This window comes from Ambystoma mexicanum, chromosome 2q, assembly GCF_040938575.1.
Source record: "Ambystoma mexicanum isolate Mex_15411 chromosome 2q, UKY_AmexF1_1, whole genome shotgun sequence".
Classification (NCBI taxonomy): domain Eukaryota; kingdom Metazoa; phylum Chordata; class Amphibia; order Caudata; family Ambystomatidae; genus Ambystoma; species Ambystoma mexicanum.
In genome coordinates this window covers 110,819,998-110,833,165 of record NC_090924.1, presented here as the reverse complement: position 1 = coordinate 110,833,165, position 13,168 = coordinate 110,819,998, and the positions used below count along the sequence as shown (strand labels likewise).

Sequence of the window (13,168 nt, the reverse complement as noted above, 5' to 3'; positions counted from 1 at the left end):
ATTCAAATAGCCCATACTTGGTGCGGAAGGCCGTCTTCCATTCATCGCCCTCTTTTACTCGTACCAAGTGGTAAGCTCCTCTAAGATCCAGCTTTGTATTTATGCATGCTTTTCTGACTTGGTCCAGGAGTTCAGGGATCAAAGGTAACGGATATCTATTCTTAACGGTGATCTGGTTCAGGGAGCGATAATCTATACAAGTTCTAAGGTCTCCTTCCTTTTTTGGAACGAAGAACAAAGCTGAAGAAGCAGGGGACTTGGAAGGACGAATAAACCCATTTGCCAGGTATTGATCCAGGTATTGTCGAAGGTGAAGGTTCTCAGGCTCGGTGAGGGCATAAATTCTACTACAAGGAGGAGTAGATCCAGGTATCAGGTCTATCTGGCAGTCATAAGACCTATGAGGAGGTAGAGAGTTAGCCTGATCCTTCCGGAAAACATCTTGGTATTCTAGGTATTCGGGAGGTAACTGGGGAGTCTCTGAAGAAATTGCTGCCAGTGCAACACCAGGTGGAGGGTGACAAGTAGAGACACATTCTGGAAACTGGACCGTTCTTGCTCGCCAATCGATCAGAGGATTGTGTTTCTCTAACCAAGGTATTCCTAGAATAATCTGAAACTGAGGGGCCTTGATCACATCGAACACGATCTTCTCATGGTGTCCATCTTGACATACTAGCGTCACCTCTTGAGTGGTATGCGTTAATGGCCCGGAGGCTATCTCCGTACCATCCACCGTAGTAATGACGTCCTTTACAGCCTTGGGACAAAGAGTTAGATTCATCCTCAAAACCATTTCATGATCCACATAATTGCCGATGGCACCGCTGTCGACGTAAGCTTCAATTGCATGTAATCGATCCGGATTATCAGGGCTAATGAGGACCATAGGTATCACGAAAAGCGAGGTCACGGAATTGGTTTTCACGCTCGGCAAGAGGACCTCTATTCTTGTCGGGCGAGGTCGTTTCCCTGCTCAGAGTTTGTAACTTTGGTAACTGCAGCTCCTACTGCCTTCTTGGCAGTTTTCACCGGACAGTCTCGAAGAAAGTGCCCTGAGTTTCCGCAATAGAGGCATAATTGCAACTGTTTTCTCCTTTCCCGCTCCTTTTGTGTTAGAGGACCTTTCAGACCCCCTATTTGCATGGGTTCCCCGGAGTATACTCCTTTGGAAGGAGTTGGCGGTTTGGAAAATACTCGAGCATCAAACTTGGAACGATCGGCCTTCCTGTTCTACAGTCTGTGATCTATTTGAACGACTAAGTCTATATAGTCCGAACAATCTTGTGGGGGATTCACTACTTGGGCTAACACATCTTTGAGCTCTCCACGTAGACCTCTATAAAACAGCGTAATCCTTTTGTCCTCAGGCCATTGAGTTTCCACTATCAGTCTGTTGAAAGATGCAATATAAGCCAAAAGGTCTTGATTACCTTGTCGCAACGAAAGAAGCTCATTGTCCAAGGCCTGCCCCTGTGAATGTCTTGCGAACAGTTTTTCCATACTGAGCTGAAAAGCTTGAAAATCATGGAGGACCGGATCATCTTGATTTACTAGAGGGATCGACCAGTCTGCCGCATTGCCACTAAGGTACGAAAGCACGAAAGCTACTTTAGCTTGATCAGTTGGAAAGGCTGCTGGCCGGCATAAGAAATGCAACCGGCACTGATTGATAAATACTGCAAACCTCTTTCGGTCACCAGAAAATCGTTCGGGCGGAGCCAGAGGTACATTCCCAGGTAGGTTGATCTGCACTGGATTCATAGAGGATGTAGAAGGAAGATTTCCCCCAGATGCGGGTAACGGGGTCTGTCCGGCTTGTGACTGTAGCAATTGTCTAGCGAGATAATCTGTTCGCTCCTTGGAAATAATCAGTTCCCTTCTTAGAGCGTTCGTTTCCTGACGGGCTGCATGCACTTCTGCCCTTAGTTCCCCAAGTAACTGGGCTAGCTGGTCGGTATCCGAGGTTTCCATAGCGCCTGGACGGGAGTTTTGTGGTAGGCTTTGCGTTCTGTAACGCTCACCTGATTCCCGTAGAGGCGCCGGTCTTGACTGGGCGTATACCGTATCTTCAAAGGTGATGTGTAACACACGGCTGGCTCTTTGGGCTGGACCTCTGTGCACTGTATGTCTGACTCGAAGGGTAAGATGTCTGCAGATAGAAAATATGGGAATAAGGAACTGGGGTATTGAATGTCTCTCTCTTCTTCCCTTTCTCTTCTCCTGTAGAAACCCAAAGGTTAACGCTCTCACCTTAGGTAAGTGAACGCCGTGCTCTCCATCTGCCTCGGGGCAGGGTGCTGTAACCAGTTTCTTCACTGGATAAGGGGAGCAGGCCTCTTGACTTCAGGGGACTGCTGTCCGTCGTTTAATGCACGAACGGTAAGTTTTGAGTAATTCTAATGTCTTTAAAGTCTTTAGTAATGATGTTTCTTGTTTTGCAGGGTTCCGTTGATGGCGGATGACGGGCTGAAGTGAGTTGAAGATGGAGCCCGTGTGATGAATAGAAGCGCCTGGAAGCACGTAAGTAAGCGCTTGTTGCCCGCTTCACGATGCGCTCCAACTGTCTTTTTATTTTGCAGGTACAAGTTCGGAGCGGCTGCAGGGTGCCAGAATACCCACTGGGTTAGATGTGGAAAGGAGTAATGGCACGTGAGTATTAAAGTTCCCCAATGTCTTTAAACGCACCTTGTTTTGTCTTTCAGATGTGGGATGCAGCGCCGAAGGCCTCCGGAGCGTGCAAAGAGTTGGTAAGCTTTTGTCTTTCAGATGCCGGAATGCAGCGCGAGGCGTTGGTGACAGCCGATGGACCAGGTAAGTGAAGAGCTGTCACTGAAGACCGTAATGCTAACCTGTTCTTTCTTGTCTTTATAGGTGTTGCTGAAGACTGGATTTTCTTGTCTTTATAGGTGTTGCTGAAGACTGGATTCAGGATGGTAAGCCTTTTTCCTTAGGCCCAGGATCAGATGCAGAAGACACGATGAGCGTTCTGCTGCAGCGGATGCAGAATAACGCAAAGCAAGATTCATCCATCGGGTGTGGTTTAAATAGCCTCCTGTAGTGCTTAGGTGTCTCCTTCCACAGCCACGCCTAGGTAAGAAAAGAGTTCCTGCTTTCCAGAGGAGTTCCAGTGTTCTGAATCTAGGGAGTGGCTCCTGCCCCACCCAACAGGAGAAGTAGTTCCAAACAGAAGAGGATCAGAGGCTCAACTGGCAGGCAAGTAAGCAGCATGGTCTGCTGCAGGTAAGTCCACCCAAGCATTATGAGCCCGGCTTCCAGCGCTGGGACTGGGCATATTTATGAGCCTGGTGCCACTGGCGCCAGGACTGGGTCCAAAAGGTCCCAATTGGGACTCGTTGGCACTCGGAACCTGGGTTATGGATCTGCTTCCAAGGGAGTTGGGAAAACCCTGACCTTTTGGAAGCAGAGATCATGACACAGTCTTTGTCTTTGTCCTCTTCTGTGAAAGGATGATGAGCTAAAGACTCTGGTTGAGACTCAAACCTGCGATATAGGCCGATAGTAGAGAAACTCCCAGAACCCCCCTTGTTTTTGCATATTAAGTAGCTTTGGGTTTTCACCCTAAGTTACGAGGGTAATCCAGACGTGGAACCCATGCTCACTGTTCTTAAAGAGGCACAGCTCCACCTCACTGACGAGGCACAACCAGGCCGAAACACATGTTTGCTATTGGTACTCTTGTTAAGTAGAGAATTGCCAGGCATTTCGGTGCTGGACTGCCCTTGGGAAGAACTGTTAGGCAGAAACCTGTGCAGTTCCCTCTGGGACCACTGCAAAAGATTTAAGACTACAGGTGTTGGCAGTAAACCCACTTGGTAGCAGTCTGCACCGCACAGATTCACTGTGGTAGCTGTGGCTGAGCAGTCAGACTTCCCTCAAGAAGAGTTAGGCAGTATACAGAGGATACATAATAGGTACAGAGGCACAGTAGCACAAGCAAACACTGACCAGAGCTAGGTGTAAAAGTATAAACTTATTTATTAAAGGTACACTCATAAATTGCACTAGCACAATAGAAAAGGTAAGAAAGTCAAACACAGTTACTATTACTCATATGTACATCCCTAATCATTTGTTGGACAATTCTAAGTTAACCCCACTTATTTCCAACCAGAGGTGAGCGCTTAACGTTAGATGGTACTCCAACAAGTATTACCAAAAAGGAGGGAAAAGGCAGAAATAAAGATAGGAGTAAGGTAAAACACTTTTCACATAAGGTTAGCAAAGACAGTCAATGGTGGAACAAGGGGAATTTGTTCGGGGCCCGCTTTAGAGGGAGCCAGGCGAAAATGTGCCCAAGATCACACAATGTCACAAGTCTTTGCAGGTGAGTAGAAAAAGGTTTTACTATGGTTCTGAAAAGTTTAGTTAGGGTGTCCCAGACCTACCCAGGTTCGAGAGCCGAGGGCTAAATCTACCCCGTACAATCGGTGGCAAGGGAGGCCGGGCGGAACACAGTACCTTTTAAAAGTGGAAAGATTCCTCCAGCGGTGGTAGTCGTTCCTGGTAGTGGGTGCAAGTCGCGGCGTCGTCCCGAGGAAGAGGTGATCTCGACGTGGAGGAAAGCTGCAGGTCGTTGCACTACCAGGGATGAGGCCAGCCGTGGAGTTTTCCGGTCACAAAGGTTTTTTTCCCCTCTTTCGCGGTTGAGGTAAAAAGTGGTATCCCGGTTGCCGGGGTGCTTGGCACAGGCAAGGCGGCCACGAGATGCTTCGGGACGGCGAAAAGAAGGCAGCAACTGGTTGTCCCCACCAGTTAAGGGAAGAAGACTCTCCGGCGGGAGATCTCCTCTGTCGTCGGGAAAAGTGGTGAGACGGTTCTGCGGGGCTTCACCGGTGGTGTCGTCTTGGCAGTTCGGCTCAGCTTCTCCCTCTTCGGCTTCTTAGGTCCTGTGGCGACTTCTGAAGAACCAGTCCCAAAAACCCTGCTTTTATGCAGCAAACCCCCATTCATACAACCTAGCTGTCACTCAAACATGCTAAGTGGTGAGCGGGGTGGCTCACCACTTGGGCCAATCACACTAGAGTGAGACATGAGTTGGCAAGGCAACTCAGTCCAGGGTGCCTAAACCCCCTCCCACACCCCCTGTGGTACCCAGACAGAATGGCACCACTTTGGAGGGCTTCTGTGCAGAAGCCCGCCAAAAGTGGAACAAAGGCTCGACTCGGGTTCAGGGTTACTGAAGTGAACCTAGACGCCATTTTGGCAGCGAGTTCCGGCAAAAAATCCCAACCAGTGAATTTATATTAAATAAATAACCCGGCGGTATCTTTAACATTGCACCAAAAAGTGGTGCATCAAAAACAATGGGAAATCCCATTGGGAAATATTCCGGTGGAATATTTCCGTGGTATCCACTGCCACCAGCCAGAACTCGGCGAGGGGGGACGGGACAGTACCCCCTCGACAACAGAACCAGGGGCAATCTAATTGCCCCTACCAGTACTTCCACAGTAAGATGGTTTGTACTGGTTAAGTTCCTGGTAACTTTACAGACCCAGGGAGACAGTAGTCAGTCCCAGGGTGTGGAGTCTATGTTTGGGGGTCTCTAGGACACCCCTGTGCTACTGCACTGAGGGTGCTGTGTAACACACATTCAAAAACCAATGATGGCCTATGGGGAAAATTACCCCCTAGCCCATAAGCACATAGCAAGTCACAGAAAACACTCCCAAGTCATGTCCAAGAGTGAGGGTAAAAGAGTCTCACTCTTGGCAGGAGAAAAAAAATAAACCCCACAAAATCCAGCAAAGCTGCTGGGGGACTCACTAGGTTAGGAAATTCAGCCTAAACAGAGAATTCTTCCTAACAAGAACAAAGACTGATATGTAAAGGAAATTTCTCTCCTGTGAAAGAATGGTGAGCTAAAGACTCTGGTTGAGACTCAAACCCGGGATATAGGCCGGTAGTAGAGAAACTCTCAGAACCCCCCTTGTTTTTGCATATCCCTTGTGATAGAAAATATTTTCTGTGGATCTGAAATGTTCTCACTGTTTACAGTTTGTATAATTGTTGGCTTTACATCCTTTCATTAGTATTACATTTATATTTCTAGGATCTTTCTCCTGTGAATCCCAAGTGCTGGCCATGCATGAAGAAAATATTTACACTGTGGAGCCGAACCGGGTACAGGTGCGCACCTTGCAGGTGAGAGCTGGGACGATACAACTATATTACAGTGGAGGGAAAAAAATGCAAAGGGTGAAATTATTTTAGGATGTATTATCTATGATCAGCAAACTTGTCATTGTGTATCCTTTAAAGGCTGGTTCTGTAACAGGTCGTGTCCCATTAATTATACCCACATCCACTGTGCAGTTTACTGTGGACACCAAAATCCATCTCTCTGCATGTGCATGTGTCTCCCTTTCTAATGGGTACTAGCATCCCAAAGATTCCCGATCTTTAGAAATAGCTCTATGCACAGACTGCATCTGAAAAAGTATTCACAGGCACCACAGGGCACACGCAAATCGCTCTACACTGTGCCAGTCATTGCGATTGTGGCTCAACTGGACCTGAATATGTCAAAAGGAAATAAGACCTGTCGCACATGCACTATTTACTCCTTTTTTTTGCACATAATAGACTTGTTTTCAGAATAGCCACTGCCTGTCTTCAATACTGTATCACCTCTCTAACATTTCACCCTCCAAACTATGGACCTGAAGAACCACAATTAGGTTTTTGATCTGTAGAAAGTTGGGGCAGTGCTACAGAGGTGCCAGTCCACCTATTCCATTAATATGGTACTGAACAGCCTTTCCAAGTTTCCTCAGAAATGCCACAACGGTCACTGAGATCTGCGGCAGAGGTGAAAAATAAAGGTCCAGCTATAGGAGTAAATCCTCTTCCTCCAAACACTGATCCTCTTCCTCTTTCAGAAAACGCCCCCAGCAGCCAGTGCTAAGCACTATCGAAGAGGAACCAGTGCTTGCAAACAAAGTCAATAGGATTGTGTTCCTTTCATAAAGCGACCTTTCAAACCCAATAAATTGCAATCCCTCAGGCAGTGTATGTTGGACATCTTCAAGTACATTTCTGCACCAATACAGATGCCAGCTGCTCCTAAATTGGACAATGTGGACAAGCCGGAACTCCATCACTGCACGCTTTTGGACCCCGTGTCTGGTCCAACATTGCTCAACCGTCCGGTCTGACAGTGGGCCTCATTACGAGTTTGGTAAAACTCTGGTCCCGGTCCGGGTTCCCTGAATGGGGAAATAACCAGGGCATTCCGACTTTGGAGGGCCCGGTATTTCCCCATTCAGGGAACCCTGACCATCCCCATTCCCATTTGAGCCCCCATAGGGCTCAATGGGAATGGGGAGTGAGCTAACAACGGGCCCGTTGTTCGCTACATGGTTCCCTCGCGGGACCCGCAAAGGACGTCTAGTCTGACCAGACGTCCGGAGCGGGTCCCGCAAGGGAACCTCGTAATAGGGCAGAATGGGTTTAACGGCACCGGCACCATTACCGGCGCCGTTAAACCCATTCTGCCAGCCTTCTAATGAGGCGGATGTTAGGGAGAATTCTCTCTAAAGGCTAATTTCCCAAACCTAGTGAGTCCCCCAACAGCTTTGCTGGATTTCTGGGGTTTATTGTTTTCTTTTTACTCCCACTCTTAGGCATGATTTGAGGTGTTCCTTTATATTTCCAAGTGTTTTATGGGCTCTGTGGTCTTTTACTCCATAGGGTCTCATGTGTTTTTGATGTGGGTTACACAGCACCCTCCGTGCCGTAACCCAGGGGTGTTGTAGCGACCCCCCAACATAGACTCCATACCATGGGACTGACTACCGTCTCCCAGGGCATGTAAAGTCACCATTGGCTTTACTAGTCCCAAATTATGAACAGAAACCAGTACAAACCATCATATTGTGGACGTACTGGTTGGGGCAATTCGATTGCCCCGGGGTCTGTTGTTCGAGGGGGCACGTCTCCGTCCTCCCTGATCGAGTTTTGGCTGGTGGCAGTGGATACTACTTTTTACATTCGACCGCGAATATATCTCTATGGGATTTTCCCATTGTTCGAGGCTACCAACTTTAATTATTTAATTCTTATAGCCTCGAACATACCGCCGGTTTATTTATTTCATATTAATTCACCGGTTGGTATTGTCAGGATTCCATGGTACATTTCTAGAGTTTCAAAGGTCCACAACCTTAAACGACATACAGTTACAATTCCAAGGTAAATGTCATAGACTTCATTTACTTACACATTAAATTAAGAAATCATCATTTAGCACAAAAACCCTTTGGATGTAGTTTTACTTAGAAGTGTGATGTTTGGGTTATGTTTGGATTAGAAATAGAACTTGTATAAATATTCCTCAATGTTAAATTCAGGAATCGCTTATTTCCCCAAAGCAAGATGGAGAGTCTTTTCTGCAGCAGTGATTGGTGTAAATAGTTTGAGGTCGTTTGGAATGTTGCTCAGAGTTCTAAACTGCCTTTAATTTTAGCTGTCTTAGTGACAGGTCGCAGTCTACTTAGCTCTAAGAACATGTTTTTAAATATTTATAGTTAGCTTATACTAAGAAGAGTTACTAAGGTTTCCAGAACTTCAGAAGAATAGATATTGAATTCAAGACTTTCAAAGAAGCAGTGAAGATACAGATGAAGTAAGCTAAGTGATTCACTCTTTCAAGACATATGAAATTGAGTGAAGTTCATTTGTCTTTTTACTTTAAAAAGACTTTTATTTAAGAAAGACTGTATTTTCTATTATCAGATTTGATTCCGTTTTTATTATCCGATATCTGCATATTGCGTATATATATTTTTGTGTTCAATACGTTTTTATTCGCGAAGTGTTTCTACTAACTCACGCGTGTTTTTAAAAAAAAATATATATATTTTTTACAAATACATTTAAGATCGGGCTGTACTTGTTATTACGTTATTTGTAGTTACGTGCGCGAGCGTATTTTGGTCTTGCTTTTGTCGTTGTTAGTAAGGTTAAAGTAAAGTACCTTACGTTCACGTGCCGTCACGTACACGTCATTTTTATTGTGGAAGCAGTGCGCGGCTCGTTGGATCAAGAAATCAAGCGTCGGATGATGCGCGGTTCGTGTGTCAAGAAATAAAGTGACGGTTGAAAGCGCGGTTCGTTCGGCTATGAAGATGAAGCAAGAATCGGATTAATGCGCGGTTGAGTACTTTTTCATAGAAGGCGTCGGTAGGAAGCACGGTACGTTTATCTACTAAGAAAAAACAAGACTCTTGCGTGGATCCAACTAAGTACAACAGTCATCATTATGTGCACGCAAGGCTAAAGACATCAGCAGAGTATTTTTAGAGGAGTGAATAGACTTTAATTGATTTTTACGCAATATAAGTTTTGTTAAGTCAAAAGCAATTCAGTTAAGGTATTTAGAATTCCTTCCATTTAAAGAGACATTTGTAACTATTGCAGCATAGAAAGACATTTTCAGAGGAAGTTAATTAGAATTCTGGAAACCAGTATTTTATTAATAGTTCGAGGGAAGATCCTGGTTAAGAAGTTTTAGGAATCCTATATTAAGAAAGTTATTCAAGAGCTACAGAAGCAGCTACTCAACATCATCTGAAAAGAAAGCCTATAAGCATTATAGCATAGGCTACAGGTATTTAAGAGAAAGAAAGCAAATTATAGTAAAAGAAAAGGTAGACATATTTATCAGTTATACATCAACATATATATGTTATTGTTTTCCCTAGATTTCATAGACACTGAGGACACTGAGAAGAGTAATCCAGTACCAGAGGGCATCAGTGCAGTCCAGTGAAGATCTGTCTTTGTTTTGTTCTCCAATTCCCCTTTCCCCTTGGGTTGCCGGCTTGGTAGTTTTATCTGCTGAGAGACTGTTAGGCAGGCAGACTTGGAGGGTCTGGTGGGCCAGCATCACTCCTGCAGGAAGATTCAAGATTGGACCTGACAGGTATTTTTTGCCAGAACTCGATTCTAAAATGGCGTTTGTGTTCTCTTCTGTGACTCCAACCCAAGTCGAGCCCTTTGTTCCACTTTTTGGCGGGCTTCTCCACAGAAGCCTCCAAAAGTGGTGCCACTTTGTCTGGGTACCACAGGGGGTGTGGGAGGGGTTTTAGGCACCCTGGACTGAGTTACCTTGGTAACTCAAGTCGCACTCTTGTGTGATTGGCCCAAGTGGTGAGCCGGCCGTTTGATTGACAGCTAGGCTGAATGAATGGGGGTGTGCTGCATAAAAGCAGGGCTTTGGGGACTCGAACTTCAGAAGTCGCCACAGGACCTAAGAATCCGAGGAGGGGGAAGCTGAGCGGACCTGCAACGACGACACCACCGGTGGAGCCCTGCTGAACTGTCTCACCACTTTTCCCGACGACAGAGGAGATCTCCAGTCCGGAGAGTCTTCTTCCTTTGACTGGTGGGGATAACCAGTTTTGCCTTCTTTTCACCTTCCTGGAGCATCTCCTGGCCACCTTGCCCGTGCCAAGCACCCCGGCAACTGGAATACCACGGTTTACCACTACCGCAAAGAGAAGGGTAGAACCTTTTAACCGAAGAACTCCGCGCTGGTTTCTTCCCTGGCAGTGCAACGACCTTCATCTTTCCTCCACGGCGAGACCTCCTTTTCCTCTGGACGAAACACCGACTTGCACCTGCTGCCAGGAACAACTGCCCCCGCTGGAGCTTCCTTCACACTTAAGGTACTGTGTCCTGCCTGGCTTCCCTTGCGACAGATCGTTCGGGGTGACAGTAAAGCCTCGACTTTCTAACCTGGGCTGGCCTGGGACAACCTAGCTAACTTTTCCTGACTTTAATTTCATCCTTTTTGTGCAAACTATCTACAAGACTCTTTGGGCATAACCCCACTGTGTGAACCTGGACCCCTTCTGCTTGCACTCTCCAAGAGCTGGGCCTTGCAATTGACCTCCTTGCTCTCCAGTAGAACTCTGCCTATCCTGCCTTACTGTGGTTCTTTTAAAAGTATTGAAACTTGTGTACTTCCATAACTCTGCCTTTTTCCCTCCCTTTTTTATAACTTATTAGAGTGCCATCTTATGTTAAGCGCTCACCTCTGTCTGAAAATAAGTGGTGTTTCTCACTAAGACTTGTCTAATAAGTAATTAGGGTTGTATATATATGATAGTGACTGTGTGCTGAATTTACTTACCTCTTTTGTGCTAGTGTAATTTACAAGTGTGTCTTTAAATAAATAATTATATACTTTTACACCAAAGCTCTGGTCAGTGTTTGCTTGTGCTACTGGATCTCTGTACCTATTGTGTATACTCTATATACTGCCTAACTCTTCTTGAGGGAAGTCTGACTGCTTAACCACAGCTACCAAGTGAATCTGTGTGGTACAGACTGCTACCAAGTGGGTTTACTGCCAAACACCTGTAGTCTTAAATCTTTTGCAGTGGTCCCTAAGGGAACTGCAAAGGTTTCTGCCTAACAGCGGACTGTCCTTCTTTCCTCATGTGCATCAACTTTAGCTTTACCCATGGTGTCAGTGGTGCTGCTACCAGCCTTACATCATAGGTCACCCTTAGATGTGCCAGGACCCCCTACGATCATTCCTGCATATAGGAAGATTTCCCTTTGGCTTGGAGGTTTGGATACTGAACAAACTCGCCAGAGGAATTCATGCCAGATGTTCCATGGAAGAACTGCAAGGGCCTTGGAGATTCCAGTGGCAAGGCAAGTCTCCAAAACTAGATTTTGCAAACTATTCAGTCACTTGAGGTGGCCGGTTTTCCTTCTTAAACCCTTTGATCTCCAGGTCAGGTAATTATTTAGAGCTGCATGTTCTGTTAGCAGAGAGAAAAGTACAGGCATTGACAGACTTTGCATTTGTTTTGTTAATTAGGCGTGCTATGGCGTAAAAAGCTTTTCACGCCACAAGGTATCAAAGCAAATTGTGCAAAGGGGCAAGAAAGAAGAATACTCACAATATCTATTAATATAATATCCATTCATATAAAATCATAATATATTAATCTTGTCATTTCATTATTTCCAACAACTAAAATCCTTAACGTACATCATTTGAATTCATAATTTCATTCATTTAGTCAAGGTTGGACATCAGAGTTCCTACATCATCCCAAAATGTCATTGGAGCAATCGTGAGAGTAGGCTTTGTCCCACCATACATCTACTCCAGAACATTGTGGACGCCATGATGTCACTATTATGTAAGAAACGACCCAGATATTCTGTTCGCTTTTTTGGAGTACCCGGCATTGAATGAGGAGATGCCTTATGGTATCAGCTGTTCTCCAGCATGGGGTCTGGCATGGATTCACATGCTCATGAATATTCCCCGTCTTTAGGCTGGGAATCCTCAGTAAAGAAAAAACTCAGTAGCAGTTTCGTTTCTGATCTGACCTTCGTAGTAGTAACCAATCACTGATTTCTGCGTCATACTGACCACAGCCAATGACTGCCCTCTCCCTAAGCCCCGCCTCTGGCAGCCATCCTCAGATTTTTACTGCACGTTCAAATGTTGGGATCCTCGTGCTATTGCTCTCGAGCTTTAGTGCGTTTTCTCGCTTTTTTCATAGGAAAATGTTCTCTTTTTTCGGTCAAAGAGCCTCAAGCTCCACCGTTTCTATATCCGATCAACTGGGATCCGTGTCGGATTCTTCTACGCCCCTAAAGGGTGAAGATTTCGTCGAGCCACGCTTTGGAGGACTCCAGAACTTTCTCAGGCCCATCTCGGACATGGCCCAGGAGAAGGGAAGCTCGATGCCCGGGAAGCTGTTCAGGATCTGCCCTGCATGCCAGCTTCAGAATGTCTTCAAGGAGGATGAACACTCCCTGTGCCTCTACTGCCTGCATGAGGACAAGACGCACGTGGAGAAGGACTGTGCGTTTTGCGGGAACATGTCGGAGCGGACCATAAAGGACCGCTATCTGCGTCTCGCCAACTGGCTGGAAGGGAAGAGCCCGTCAGGCGAGAAAAAGAAGAAGTCTGAGCGGTCTTCTAAGACCTTTGAGGGAGCCCCGGTGACGGGGGCCCAACAGAAGGCCAAGCACCGCGAGTCCGCGGGAGCACCAAACGGTCGGGCTCTTCGGTTGCCAGGCAGGGCGCAGCCTCTCCGACGCCATCAACCACGAGCCATCGCTCTGGCTCGGGTAAGAGGAAGTCTGAGCACCCGGCGAAGCTTCTGGA

At 46.3% G+C, this 13,168-nt stretch overlaps 1 protein-coding gene across 2 annotated transcripts in view; it reads left to right on the top strand.

Annotated features, from left to right (window-relative positions):
* The window catches only part of IFT140 (intraflagellar transport 140), a 2,226,364-nt gene that overhangs the window by 1,173,493 nt on the left and 1,039,703 nt on the right, over positions 1 to 13,168 (top strand). For both annotated transcript variants that reach the window (XM_069646971.1, XM_069646972.1), the window contains exon 12: positions 6,077 to 6,168. In XM_069646971.1, the coding sequence (XP_069503072.1) occupies positions 6,077 to 6,168 (92 nt within the window). The remainder of the gene's footprint in view (positions 1 to 6,076; positions 6,169 to 13,168) is intronic.